Raw genomic sequence first — 15,617 nt, 5'->3', positions numbered from 1 at the left:
TTAACACATAAAGCTGTTATAACAAGAATAACAAAAGGGAGGAGATATATGTGTACCTATGGGTGATTCATGTTGAGGTTTGACAGGAAACAGCAAAATTCTGTAAAGCAATTATCCTTCAATAAAAAAATAAATTAATTTTTTAAAAAAAAGAATAATAGTAAAAATTCTTTTGTGGAGCCTGTTTCATTACAGACTCCACTTTGAATTCCATGTAAGTTGGAGGAAAGGGAAAGAGTTCACTTCCCTTGTTTTGATTCTAGTTTATTTTCACTTACTTTCCCACTTCCTTCACTATATAATAGAGCTGAGATGAGTTTTTAGGATGTTCAGGAGTTCAGCCAGTGAGCACACTCTTAACTGCAGTGAGTAAAAGGTGGGGCATTTGGAAACTTGGGAAAGTGTTAGTTGCTCAGTAGTGTCTGACTGTTTGGGACCCCTTGGACTGTAGCCTGCCAGGCTTCTCTATCCATGGAATTCTCCAGGCAAGAATTCTGGAGTGGGTTGTCATTCCCTTCTCCAGGAGCTCTTCCTGACCCAGAGATCAAAGCCAGGTCTCCTCTATTGCAGGCAGATTCTTTACCAACTGAAATAAGTGAAAGGTGGGGCATTTGGAAGCCACAGATAATTTTCAGTTAAATTGCAACCTAAATTAGCATATCTTAGAAACAAAAATGGAGAAGGCAATGGCAACCCATTCCAGTACTCTTGCCTGGAAAATCCCATGGACAGAGGAGCCTGGTAGGCTGCAATCCCTGGGGTCACTTCGAGTCGGACACAACTGAGCCAACTTCACTTTCACTTTTCACTTTCATGCATTGGAGAAGGAAATGGCAACCCACTCCAGTGTTCCTGCCTGGAGAATCCCAGGATCGGGGGAGCCTGGTGGGCTGCTGTCTATGGGGTCACACAGAGTCAGACACGACTGAAGTGACTTAGCAGCAGCAGCAGAAACAAAAATAGTTGATTTCTCTGTTTCCCAAAGATTGTCTGAATAGCTGCCATGCTTAACGTGATATTAAACAAGATCATACTTGAGGTTTAAAAAAAGTGAAACATGGTCATCTAACGTCAATGAACTTAGAGATTGCCCAAACCTTATAATAATACATTTTACAGATGAGGGAACCAGAGTAAAAGAGTTAAAATAACTTAACCAAGGTCTTACAGTGTTTTGGGGACAATGATTTCAGTGTGGTTTTTTAAGTATTTATGGTAGTCTTAAGCAGGATGTGTGTGTGTCAGTGTCTGTGTGTGTGGCGTGTGTTTAGAAACTTGTATAGGGATGACAGAATCTTATAAAGAGATAGAGAAGAGCAGTTTCTAGGCATCACAGCTTTGAACAACATGGAAATATGGTCCCTTTGCAGGTTGGGTAGCTTTATCTCCTGATATCAGGAGTCCCACTATACATGTGGGGGCTGATAAAAGTGTTTGTTTTTAATGCCAGCAAATTTTTATTTGGAAATGAATGTATGTTTCTCTAAGGATAAGTCTTTTGCCAAAATGGGAATATAAACTTTTTAATTTCACAAAAGTTAGCATTTCCATATCTTGAATTTCACACCAAGAGGGAATTGATACAGTTTATACTAATTGTACTAATATTTACCAAGGCAAAAGATTTTCCTGAAAGACCAAATCTTTGGGACAATAACTGTAACTTTAAACTATTAGATTTGCTAATTATGTCATTTAGCTGTGAGATTTTTTTATATGATGGTTCCACGTTTACTTCGGTGGTCTAAGGTAATCAGTAGGTTTATGGTTACCCTCTCGAGCAACCCCAAAGCAAGCCATAGTTATTGCTACTGTTGTGTTCACTGTTCGAGTCACTTCTTCTGGTGTCTTCCCCAGAGATGGATTCACTTCCATTATATCTAATCCTGAGAGTAACCCTACAACAACAAATGGAAATAATGTAATTTATTAAATAGCTGATATTTGTAATTTAGTACAGACTGACTTGAAATGTTATCCAGGAGTGCAACTGAAAACATTTCAGTCATTGTATTATGCAGTGGGCATTCAGGAAGTGTCAAGTTGAGGCTTTGTTTTCAGATCAGGGAGGTATCAATATATATTGGCCAGGTGTACACTTTCTCTTGTGTTCACTCAGATTTTTACTCACCTGTTTTGTAAATTTCCTCTGTGATGTAGAGACCTTCCCTGTAAGACAGACCTCCTTGGACTGGTGTGCCAGTAGCTGGCGTGAAAGACGGGTCCAGTCCATCAACATCAAAGCTCAGATGAATTGGCCTTTTCTTTCTTTTAAAAGGTGGGAAAGGAATTCAAGTTAAAGTTGGTGGTTTAATATTTAGTAGAAAAACACAGTTCTTACCTTGTTTTACAAAAGGTAACAACCCCGTGAACTTTCATGATTGTACTTGCAGGCTTTGTTAATAACTTACACTGACTAGTGTTAGTAGCAAGTCCTTTTAATAATATTTATGTTTACATACACACACACACACAGGCATCATACCTTCCTAGTAGATAGCTGAATGTTTCTTCCATCACCTTGCCAATTCCCAGTTTATCCACTTCAGTCATTGAAAAGTATTTAATTCCCAGAGTTTTCAGAATATAGCTATGAAAGAGAAGATATTAAGATAATCTACAGTTTATAAGGAGGCTGACCCTCTTGTTTCCTTTTAGAGAAAAGATCAATGTGGTAAAGATTCAAAAATTATTTAAGGGGCTTCCCTGGTGGTCCACTGGTTGATAATCCACTTTGCAATGCAACGGACGTGGGTTCGGTCCCTGGTCTGGAAAGATATCACGTGCTGCAGAGCAGCTAAGCTAGTGTGTGCCACAGCTCCTGAACCAGCGTTCCAGAGCCCGTGAGCCACGGCTGCTGAGCCCTCACACCGCGACTGCCGAAGCCCCCATGCCCTAGGGCCCGTGCTCCACAAAAGTGGAAACCACCACACTGAGAAGCCCAAGCGCCACAACAAAGGAGCCTTCACTCATCGCAGCTAGAGAAAGGCCACGTGCAGCAACGAAGACTCAACATAGCCAAAACATAAATCTTTAAAAAAGTATATTTAAGTTTGGTGAACTGTATGTATATATCAATAATTTTTAAACAGCAAGTCAAGGTAAAAATCACCTACCTACATACACAGATATCTATGTTGTTGCTGTGTAGTCCATAAGTCTTGTCTGACTCTTTGCAAGCCCACCAGACTCCTCTGTCCATGGGATTCTCCAGGCAAGAATACTACAGTAGGTTGCCATTTCATCCTCCAGGGGATCTTCCCAACCCAGGAATCAAACCCACATCTTCTGCATTGGCAGGCAGATTCTTGACTGCTGAGCCACCCAGGAAGCTCATATGTGTATATATGTGTGTATATAGATACAGATCTAGATACAGACAGGCTTCCTAGGTGGCTCAGCAATAAAGAATCCATCTGTCAATGCAGGAGACATGAGAGACCCGGGTTCGATCCCTGGGATGGAAAGATCCCCTGGAGGAGGGTATGGCAACCCACTCCAGTATTCTTGCCTGGAGAATCCCATAGAAAGAGAAGCCTGGCGGGCTACAGTCCGTAAGGTTTCAAAGTCAGACATGACTGAAGTGACTTAGCATGCACTTAGATACAGATATAGATATATGGGGCTTCCTAGGTGGTGCTAGTGGTAAAGAATCTGCCTGCCAATGCAGGAGACTTAAGAGACTATATTCTCTTATCTCTATCCCTGGGTGGGGAAGATCCCCTGGAGGAGGAAATGGGAACCCACTCCAGTATTCTTGCTAGAAGAATCCCATGAACAGAGGAGCCTGGCAGGCTACAGTCCATGGGGTTGCAGAGTCGGGCACAACGGAGTGTCTGAGCACACACATACAGATATATAGACTTGGTGTTGAAAATAATTTTTTCTCATCGACTTGACCAGCACGCCTAACATGAGAAAGGACAAAAAGGAAGGTAAACCACATCAAGGACACCTCAAGGAATAAACTTACTGTTCTGCAGGGTCCACATCTCTCAGACCAATATACACAATGTCTTTGGCAGATATGCAGGGAGCCACCCAGTAGAATCCTGGGACCTCAGGCATCTAGAATTGCAATGGTTCCATTGGGTTATATATGCTTCTCTTGAGCAAATCTTACATTGAAAGTTAAGGACACATGTTAGATTGCATGTATCTTATATTCAGAACATAAAATTCAAGGAAATCATTAAAATACAGTACAAAATTAGGAAGAGAACATCTGACCCCCTGTGCTACCCTTGGTTGCTTTGGCCTTACCCAGCCTCGCCTGGTATCCCAGACCTAACCGGAACCATTTGTCAGCGTTTACCTGCTCTACACTCCATTTCCACTGGGCCCTGTTCTCCTGGAACTCTTCTATAAAGAAATCAGTGTGCTTTTGTAGCTTCCTTCTTTTCTTCTCTTTTTCAAAACAGAATTTATCCAGAGGATGGTTTAGAGTGGCTGATGAAAATTTTCAATCAGACCTTTGGTTTGATCCGAATCTTCAAATGTCCCAGAGCCTAGCTTGGCTGTCTTATGAGCTAACAACACATTTGTAGGTGTATAAACCAATCATGTTGGTCAACTGTTTGGAAAATATTGCTGCTGACATTTAACATAAGGAGGTTTGGATCCCCAAGTATCATCACATTGTCCAATTTACTACAGTTGTATCAATAAAAATTGTTTTATTGGTAGCATATCAATAAAAATTATGAACCACAATGTTAAATCTTATTCTGAAATTTCATCTTACATTTTTTAGAAAAGAAGTTTCCAGGGAACAAGGAGATAGTTCTCCCTCTTGTGATTTAGACAGGTGCTTCTCATAGTAAAGATGTTAAATAATAAGCCATCATAATCTGCATTTAAAATCTCCATGTTTGAAAAGGCCCTGTGTTGTGAGGGGACACTTGGTTAGAATGAGAGGCTGTGGGGCGTGTAACCAAAAGAGGAGGCACCGGGAGCAGAGTTATGGTCCTTGCCTTTGTCCACATTTGGTGTGTGTGACCCTTTGCTCACTTGGTCATAAAGGACTCCTCTCTGCCCCACCTACTAAGAATCAAAAGGATGGGGGCACGGAGGACTGGGGGCTTTTGCCCACCCAGCGAGGAGCAAGCACACCGTCTGCAGCCTCCTTCCCTCCGCAGTCACCCGCTGGTCTGCCTCGCCCCCCAACCTCATGCTGCGGAGGCCTGCCTGCCCTTTCGAGAAGGATCATGTGTCTGAAACAGCAGGCTGTGCCCCGAACCCTGTCCCCTCTGTCACCAACCCTTAGAACTGCTTCACTTAAGGTCTTCATCTCTCTAAACCTAGAGATGTAAGGGGCCAAATCTCCTGCTGGGGTAGGAGCAGAAACAGCATCCATGGGAGCCGTCTGGAGAGCACCGTGGTCCTGAGAACACTGGCCTTGCCAGGAATTCATACGACCTTAGGGGAAGACTCAACTGTAAGTAGCCATATTCTCCACTTAGGAGTGGAGAATTGTGTTCTACCTTTCTGAGAGCAGAGAATCTACATAAACCATTTGGAATTCTGAGGAGAAAAAAAAAAATAATCAAAAGGGAAGCTACACCCGAAGTCAGTTTGCAAACTATTAAAAATGTAGAGAGAGAGTCTCACTACCTCTGTCCACCTCCCCCCATTGCTTATTGGCTGCTGAGAAAATGGTTTGAAAATTAATCAAGAATAAAATGGCACAGGGGTTCTTACTTTCCTTCTAGCTCCTGAACTTCTGCTAAAGATAAATTTTGTAACAGAACACAAACCAGCTGCTTACCTTTTCCTTTAGTTCCTTCAGAAGGAAAGACACAGGTTGTCCATGCAAGTTCCCCGTTGTAGTTGTCAGTGGAGTGTTGACGTCAGTGTGAGCATCCACCCAGATAACACAGAGATCTGGGTGGACCCTGGCGTGGCCAGAGATGCTGCCGATCGCCATACTTTAAAGGAAAAGAAGTTCGTGTGAACATCAGGTTTGCAGTATCGGTGCATATATCATATCATTTACGTACTATTCTTGCCTGATTTTCCTTTAAGTCAAAGTGGCTAATATTTCTGAGAGATTTTAAACTGAAGATGCCAATTAAACAATCGCAACACTAGAGAAAGTATACCTAACACAATATTTACTAACAAGTTATATTTATTCACTGTAACAGCATTACTAAAAAAAACTTTTACTTTTCTTCAAAACCACCTTCTAATAAAATTGCAAATTCTAGTTTAACTAAAAATTAAATGTGTGAAAAGACAGTAGCCACACAAGAAGTTTTTTAGCCTGAGATATGACTCAGTTCTCAGGGTTAAAACAGGCTCATTTTCTGTACTCTCATCTTTCTTGGAAAATACTTAATTCTCCCAAGTGAATTATGACAGAGTCCTCCCATTTTTCTTAAAATCCAATTCTTTTACAATTGGGGAACATCACTCAAACCCCTGACATCCACTTCGGCCAGTGTATCCTGGAAGCTCACTCTATTCAACATTCAGATCCTCTGCTGGAACTTTCTAGTCTCCTGCTACGTATTTAAGGACTCACTCTTAGCCGGGTCCAGAACCCTTGAAATTCATCTCAAACACTCCCAGCTCTAGAAAACTTGCCGGAATGGCAAAGCTAAGTAATATCTTACACAAAAGTTAAAAGACCAGGATTTGCCATACAATGTCTGCATTCTCCCCCTTGTGAAAGGTCAGGAACCCTGCAGAGAACCATGAACTCTCAGAAGCAGTCCTTGCTTGACGTTCAGGCGCTGATGATTCAGCATGCTGTTTCCCTCTCCCTTTAGGTTTCTTTTTCTTTGTCCATGTGCCACTCTTAAAATTCCCACTTACAAATTTTTTTTACTTAAAAAAGAGAGCTCCAGTTTCTCAACGTGAAGTTTTGTCACAGAAGTCCTGAAAACACTTTGGCTTTCAAGGAAAATATGGAGGGGGCTGAAGTAATTAACTCCTGCATTGAGTCATTGTAATCTTTGTACTTGTGATCTAATCGTACTTCTGATTACATGTCCTGGGACCTTGAGAGTAAACATGGGAAGACTCACGCGCAAACATCTTTGCTGCATTATTCATAATGGTGAAATTTGAAAATAACCTGAATATCTGACAAATGAATATATATATATATATATATATAGAGAGAGAGAGAGAGAGATCATACCTAGATGAAATATCAAGCAACAGTAAAAATTATGCTCATATGTATTGTGAGGTGTTAATAACATAAGGAAATCTGTAGTGTAGATGAAGAACAAAACAGAATAACGAGTACAATTGTTAAAATTATATACAAGGAAAAAATTATGGCAGGAAGGAAATGTAACAGATTTTCAAAATTCTAGTAGAAATGGTTTTTAGAGAACTACAATTGCCACTATTTTTTTCTTTTACATATGCATGTATATTTCAAAAATTTGATAATTATTACTTTGATAGTGGGAAACACGTGCTTTAATTCTTGACATAAATAAGTTATTTCTGTTATCACTAATCAAGTACAATAGGCTGACTATTAATTTCCTCAGTGCTTATTTATTTAGGAATGTAAGCTTGACTATTTTGCTGAAATTCATTCACATACCGTGTATTTTCTGCTGTCATAGAGAAAGGTCATGCAAGACTTCAAATAGAAGGAAGTTTTTGTTTCCAAAATAAAGTAGTAATCAATAAAATTAAAAGAAACAAGGCATAAATTGTGGTGTAAAATATTGATCAATACTTTCCTTTCCTATTTTCTCTCTTCTCATGATTTTGGTTATACTTCCTCCACTGTATTTATACCAGACTCCCATAGAGATAAGCATTAAAAAAAAGACCTGTGGTCTCCGCCCAGGACAAGGCTGATCCTTCCAGTCTTCTTGACTTCTGCCACCACATCAGCCAGCTTTTTATTTGCTTCTCCCACACACCTTGGATTTTTCACGATTTGAAAGGGACTGTCATCAGGGTCATCGACAAAGGACAGGTCCCCATAATCTTTCACATCATACTCTGTAATTAAAAGTTTAGGTTACTAAAGGAGATTACAAAATAGACTGTAAGATGATTCCAATTTTACCAAATAGGTGTATTTGCAAAAAAAAAAAAAAAGAAAAGAAAAGAACCCGGAATGGCTGTAAAAACTCATGAAAGTAAAAACTATGTCCTCTATTACCTGACATCATCATCCCAACTTCACTGCACACCAGTGCCTACTGTATACTGGGCTCTACACCGCTGCCTGCTATATACTGGGTTCTCTGCAAATTCTTGACTCAAGTCAGGCTAGACATGAAAATGTAACAGTGATAAGCAGGCTTGGACTTGATGCATGGCATCACTGTCTCGGGTTCTGTTTGTGTGCTGTTTACTTTTCTATGATAAGCTTGTTTTGTGTAGGTAATAAAAAAGCTGTTTTTAAAAAGAAAATATATTTATACATATATATATATATATATATATGGCTTCCTAGGTGGCTCAGTGGTAAAACATCCATCTGCCAAGTAGAAGACCTGGGTTTGATCCTTGGGTTGGGAAGATCCCCTGGAGAAGGAAATGACAACCCTTTCCAGTATTCTTGCCTGAAGAATCACATGGACAGAGGAGTCTGACCAGCTGCAGTCCATGGGGTCACAGCTTAGCTTAGAGTTGGACACAGCTTAGCAACCGAATAGCAACAATATATATTTATGCCCAGAAAAAAAAGACACTGATATTTTCTCAACTTCCTTACACTACATTAAGAGCCCTTGGATTCATCCCAAGCTGTCACCAACTGAAGCCACTCAGTTTCCTATTCTGCCTGCCCATTGTACCTGCCTCATAATGAGATTGTCTGAATTAAATAAGAATATATGATTAGCCTAATGCCTCCATGAGGTCAGGAAATAAAGGGTCTATTTTTATACTTTTTAAATAAATCGCAGGTAACCCAAAGATTCTAAAGACCTAGACTCACTTCCTAAAAGGCCCTGCTTAGGCTTCAAGGTACAGGCTTCATGTAAAAGTGTGATATGGGATCAATACAGTGTTCCGAATTAACCAGTCATGATATACTGTACTTATTACATGTCCATGTGTATCCATCAATCAGTAACACCTTCAAGAGATTCAAGCAGATATAAAATGTGGCTTGTCAACTGAGGGATCTAGCTTTCTATTCTCGCTTGGGGTCTTTTTTTTTTTTTTTAACTGTATGGGGTATAATTTTTATTCACTAAAATACACTCATTTTAAATGTACAAGTCAGAAATATCCACAGACTTGCAAGTATCACTATAATAAAGATTTAGAATATTTTCACTTTCAGAATATTTTCATTACTCCCCAAATTCCCTCCTGCCGTTTAGGTCAGTCTGTGCCCCTTCCCACAGGCAACTGCGGATCTTTCTCTTGCTACGCTTTTGTCTTTCCTAGAATTTCATATAAATCATACAGTTTGTAGCCTTTTGTGTCTGGCCTCTTTCATTCAGCATGATATCTTTGAGATTCACCCATGTTCTTGCCTGTGTTCCCGTTTATCGTTGAGTATTACCTCCATGGTATAGATGTCCCACTTTTTGTTTATCCATTCACCAGTTGATGAGCATTTTATTGTTTCCATTTCCTGACTTTTATAAATAATGCTACTACAAACATTCAAGTAGAAGACTTTGTAGTATATGTTTTCACTTCTCTTGGTCAATTTCTAGGAGAAGATTTGCTGGGTCAGGAGGTAAATGCATGTTAATTTAAGAAACTGCCAAACTGCTTTCCAAAGTGGCTGTGTATTTATGCATTCCCACCAGAAATACATGAGAGTTCTGACTGGTCCATATCCTCCCCAACATTTCGTCGGGGTTTTACATATAAAGATGACGTTTACTTTAGCCCATACTTTAAAAATTATATTACTTTTCATCTGCATGCTCATGTGTATATACAGAAGTATATGTATATATGTATACATACTAGGATGTTAATGCAAATACTAGGTACTGTTATTCTTATTATATAACCATCTTATTTTATTTCTTTTTACAAATAAGTATCCTCTTGTTAGTAATGTACTTTCTGCTGCCCCTGGCTTTTCATTTTCAGTTTCCCTGGATCCCCTACCACCAACCCACCCCCTAGTTCTTCCACGCACAGATTCTCTAAAAGAGTAGTCTCACTGGAAAGACAAAATATCTGAGTGAGGCTATTCATCCAACAATGTTTACTGAGCATTCTCCCCTTCACTGCATTTTTTTTTTAATAAGATGTACTTCTAAGGTGATAGTCAATGCTGCTATAATGTCACTGTGGTATAAATGTCACTTCAGACACACCTCCAGAAGCCTGGACATTCCTTCAGAGTAAGAAAGAAATCATGCTGATCAGCTTTCAACTTAGAAATTACCTTGTTCAAACCAGTGGTTACCAGTGGGGAAGGGGTTGGGGAGGGACAATATAGGAGTAGAGGGTTAAGAGGTACAAATTATTACAAATAAAATAAGCTATAAGGATATATTGTGCAACATAGGAAATACAGCCAACATTTTACAATAACTATAAATGGAGTGTAACCTTTAAAATATTATGAATCACTATTGTATAAATATGTAACATATAATATTGTACATCAACTATACTTTAGTAAAAAATTGATTGAGTAAACAGTTACCTAGTTCTTTAAGTTTCTCAAGCAGACCAGCCTTTCTCAGTACTGTAGGGCCTTCTTCCACTCCTCCTCGTGGCTGAAGAATGAAAACAGAATAATTCAGATATTATCATATCATCAAATCCCCACAATAGAAACCTTGTTCATTAATCAGTTGAAGAGTAACTATCATTTTTTGAGTACCTACAGGGTCAGGAATTTACATGATCTCACTGCATCACAGAGAGGTAGATTGAATTACTCCTATGTTGAGTATGAAGATATAGAATCAGAAAGGTTATATAACTTTCCTACAGGCACACAGCGAACAAGTGGCAGAGGCTTAGTTCACATCCAGGTGGTTTGGATCCCCAAACTTGCTGCTTCTCTTCTCCATCACACTGTGTTACCAACACAGTGGACACGTTTTGTACAAAAGCACTCTGAGAGAGAGACAGTGATCCAAAGGAGAGGGCTTTTGTCTTTGAGTGACTCACAAGTGAGTAGGGGATTTGGATATTTATTAATAATCCCAATTATAATACTTAGAGATTTGCGTCAACACAGTTACAAGATATTGTAACCACAAAAACAGGATGTTCCTAACCCTGTCATGGGTGGACAAGTTTCAGAGAAGTCTGCAGGGAACAGGCTGACATTTCTGCTGAGTCCTGCAACATGAGTAGGTGATTCAGGAAAATGGATGGGGTGATGAAGAAACTTTGCAAACCTGGAGAGCAGCTTGAGTCAAAACATAAGGTGAAAAAAGAGTGTGACATCAGACAGACCTACGTGCAGGTCTGCATGGTAGTAAGTTAGGGCTCTTGTGGAGAAAGGAGGCAGCAGGGAGAATCATCACTTGGGAGATGAACTCACAAAGACCAACCCAGTGTTTCAAGTTTTGACCTGTTTAAGCATGGTTGGCACAATTCTACCTTTGCTCTTTTTACATCGGGGAAGCTAGCACGCTTCTTCCTTGCAGTAAGTCTTCTCCAGCCTCCTGGCAGATAAGCCATCTAAGGAAACAGTTCTTTTATGTGTTTCTCTGATTCCAATTTCCAACAAGGCTTTTCAATAGAGAAAGTTACTCTGCGCTGTTAGGTGGGAGTGACAAAGTGGAAGTGTTAGTCACTCAGTCATGTCCAACACTTTGCGACCTCATGGACTACAGCCCACCAGGCTCCTCTGTCCATGAAATTCTCCAGGCAAGAATACTGGAGACGGGTTGTCCTTCTGGATTTCCTTCTCCAGGGGATCCTCCCAAACCAGCGAATGAGCCTTTGTCTCTTAGGTCTCCTGCGCTCACCACTAGTGCCACTGGGAAGCCTGCTGGCAGGGGTGGAGATGTGCAGAAAGACACCGCGTCCATCCTTAGGGTTGCACTGTGGCACCAAACTAAGCGGAAATTCTTCCCGCCTCAAATTACCAGATGACTTGCCCTGACTACCAGGCAAATCCTCCATGTCAAATTCCTGTCCCTGGCAGCAAGGGACTCCCCCCAACACCATGCCCAGCCAGACACGTTTGCTCCTTCACTTCACCTCCCTTTTTTATGACTCCCGCCCCTACCCGCTCAACAAGTAGATACAATTTCTCCTTCTTTAAACTCCAATAGAGTGCCACTTGGCTGAAATTTTGCCTTGATTTTGAGTTATTTGCCATTGTTTTCTCTCCCTGATTAGATTTCTGTCCAATCTTCTCCACACTTCCAGCACTGTCTTTTTTAGTATAGAGCTGACACTTAGTAGATGTTCAAAAACTGTCAATTTGATAAAATTCCCTGACCTTTGCCCTCTCCCTTTCAAACTTTGGAACAAATTTTAAACACTCCTGACAAATGAACTTATTTACAAAACAAAAATAGGCTAACCAACATAGAAAGCAAACTTACGGCTACCAAAGGGGAGATGGAGATGAGGGGATAAATTAGGAGTTTGGGATTAAAATATGCACACTATTAAATATAAATAGATAACCAAAGAGGACCTACTGTTGAGCACAGAGAACAATATTCAATATCTTGTAATAAGCTTCAATGGAAAAGAATTAAAATTTTATATATATATATATGTAATTAAATCATTTTGCTGTACATTCAAAACTAAAACATTGTAAATCAACTATATTTCAATAAAAATTTCAAAAATAAAACCATTGTGAACTTTCAGAATTATTAAAAAAATAAAAAGAAGAAGAAATCTTAAACATCCCTTAACTGATACTAAAATTCCTCCTCCAGATCTGTATAGGATTGACCAGGATGCCCTCCCCTCCCCCTTACATAAAATGACAGTAAAGACATTCCCACAGATATGGAGGGCTGGCTGTATATTTACAATAACACAGTTGTTCTGCTTCCCAGAGTGACACTTTTTAGCTTTTATTTTGCATCTGACTTAAAATGCTTCCCATGTTCTGACTTTTCTCATTGTTCTTTGTTAGTGCTACTGACTTTGAAGCTAGGCTCCAATCCCTAATTGACCACAACTCCAAGATCCACTGTACAACGAAAGATGTAACAGCGCCGGTCAGGAGCACAGGCTTTGGTGTCAGTGGAATTACAGTCAAAGCCGTGTGACCTTGAACAAATTACCATAGCCCTCTGAGCCTTAGCTAACACAATGGGAAAATAGATATACCTACTTTATTTTTGGTCACCACCCCCGCCCCTCAACCACCGCCCTGCAAGGGCATGGGCCTGAGCATGGAGTTCTTTCTCAGACTCAACCTTCTAGTCATCCGCCCTTTAATCCTCTCCTCTGCTTGTTTATCCAAATTTTATGTCCTTTGGCTGAGGACAGAAATTTATATGTTGGCTGATTTTTCCCTTCTATGCTATGGCTTACAGTAGAAAACTCTCTCTCTGAGTTCTTACTATTATAAGACAATATAAGCTTCATTCTCGTGTGTGTGTACGGGTCAGCAGTGTCTTACTCTTTGCATGGCGCCATGTTTTAATAAGGAGCGGCTGTAGAGGCAGGAGGAATTATGGAGAATGGAAAAGGCACCAGGCTATGTTTCAAAATGTTATCCCCTAGAGGGGCTGTTATCATCAGCATGTGGCCTTCTGCTGGGGTCCAAGGATCAGAGCATGTTCAAGCCATTTCCTCCCTCCCTCTCTCCCTTTCTTTCTTCCTTTCTCCCTCCCTCCCCTCTTTTCTTCTTCTTTTTTAAATCAGTTATTTCATTGTGATCTTTGTTAGAACCTGTCAGAATAGGTGAGCACACTGTGGAGTTTGCAGTTAAGCCCAGCATTACAAGTTAACACCTCTTTGTCAGCAAAACCTCCCTGTGTTTTGGGAGAGAACTTTGAAAGTTTTCCAGCGGAAGTGAAGCAGGTTTCACTGACGTTTCAAATGCAGTTCGCGTCTCTAACCTCTGACCTGTCCAATTTGTTTTGTAATAAAAAAGTCACAGAGTGCAAAGCAAGAACTCAGAACTAAGAGAAGCAATACACTGGTCAGTTGGGCAAAGAGAAAGGTCTAAGAAACCTGAGAAACTTCATTTAAAACAACCACAACCTCAAAAAAATCTGCATGGTGAGTTTTAATTCACGCTTTATCTTATTTGCTTTTGTTTTTATTCTTCCCCCACCCCTGTAGCACAAACACTTGGAGGAGTTGAAGATATCTGTAATCTCATTAGATTTACCAGAATGAGTGTGCCTGGGCAGAAAAAAAAAAAAAAGGACAGTATATTTAAGTGTTGCTGGCATGTTTTAGAACCTGGGAATTTTGATAAATCCAATAGTCTTTTCAATGTGATCAATCTGCAGCTGGGTTTCCTTTTTCGCTTTTCATTTTTCATCCCTCAAAGAGAGGTACACAAAGAAGTCCACCTAGTCCATGAGTCAACACTTTTAGAGAATCATTAAAGTGCTAAAATAATATAAATAACTCAAAATGTTGATAAATCAATAATATTTAGTTTATTCACATTTTTAAAACTTAAAATTTACCACCCATCTACAAATTTTTCTAGGTATTAATTACATAACTAAAAAAATACATTTTCTTAAAATTCTATCTCCTACATATACACAGTAACAGCAATCTTGCTAAGAGCATGGAAATCTAAATGAGTAGCTACAAGGCAGAAATAGTCTATTTCCAGTCAAAATTATTTTCTCAAAAAATGAGGAAAAGTTCAGCAGATTTAAATAAAACTGGCTGTGGCTGAGATTACGTGTTATAGTTACAAATCTAATGTTATAAGTGGATTTGTGACCATAATTACACAATGATGTAAAATGATGAAAAGACTTTAATACAAATTTCAGGTCAGGTGGTATCAGGCTGTTTAACTAACCAGACGGTTACACCTTACTAGTTTTGAAGCTCCTAACTTTTCTCCTAAACTCCAGTTATGCAAAGCCAGGCTCTCACTCACCTGGCCCTTTGAGAAAGGAGCTCCGATGATCCCTACGGACTGTGGCTTGGAACTCATGCTCCAGCACTTCTCAGCACGGCACCCGAGGTCTCCAGGTAGTCGTCCCTCTCTGCGACTCTCAATGGCGGAGGGCACATATTTTTTCTATTTATAATTGAGTTGAATCTGTTTACTCTAACGAGGAAGAGTGGCTCCACCTACTGATCCAAAGCAACAGTCAAGTCCAGCACGTTCATCCTCGGAATAACTTTGAGTCCTCCTGAGTCTAGGTCTCTAATTAATTGAGGTCATTCATGTAGCCAGTTCACACCCAGTTCACAAAGCCACCTGGCAACATTAATCTTTCCTAATCACAACCACGATTTCTTAATCATAGTCATCTTTTCTAACCATAATTAATTATAACCACAGAAGTGCCGTAGTTCTAGCAGCGCAAACTCAGAGCGTGGTACTTACTCTTTCAGGTCTTTGCATCTGCCTGTGTCAAAAAATCGGGGACTGGCAAGATGGTGTCTCACATCTTTTCCAGCCCTACAACCCTGAATTCAGTTTTCACTCTAGGATTAATGGTTAATCCACAAGACACACCTCACACACTACCGGGGTAGGTCTCAGGGAAGGCATAGGACTTCCTTTTCTGACT

At 40.0% G+C, this 15,617-nt stretch overlaps 1 protein-coding gene across 1 annotated transcript in view; it reads right to left on the bottom strand.

Moving 5' to 3' along the window:
• Positions 1-390: 390 nt before the first annotated feature.
• The window catches only part of ARG1 (arginase 1), a 53,547-nt gene continuing 38,320 nt past the window's right edge, over positions 391-15,617 (bottom strand). The window contains exons 2-8 of the mRNA XM_061130363.1: positions 10,610-10,682; positions 7,803-7,977; positions 5,768-5,927; positions 3,974-4,068; positions 2,486-2,590; positions 2,132-2,268; positions 391-1,898 (exon numbers count right to left, since the gene is read on the bottom strand). Coding sequence (XP_060986346.1) covers positions 1,732-1,898; positions 2,132-2,268; positions 2,486-2,590; positions 3,974-4,068; positions 5,768-5,927; positions 7,803-7,977; positions 10,610-10,682 — 912 coding nt within the window. The 3' untranslated portion in view covers positions 391-1,731. The remainder of the gene's footprint in view (positions 1,899-2,131; positions 2,269-2,485; positions 2,591-3,973; positions 4,069-5,767; positions 5,928-7,802; positions 7,978-10,609; positions 10,683-15,617) is intronic.

Source organism: Dama dama, chromosome 26, assembly GCF_033118175.1.
Source record: "Dama dama isolate Ldn47 chromosome 26, ASM3311817v1, whole genome shotgun sequence".
In the NCBI taxonomy this organism is placed as follows: domain Eukaryota; kingdom Metazoa; phylum Chordata; class Mammalia; order Artiodactyla; family Cervidae; genus Dama; species Dama dama.
This window is presented reverse-complemented; position numbering and strand designations above follow the sequence as displayed.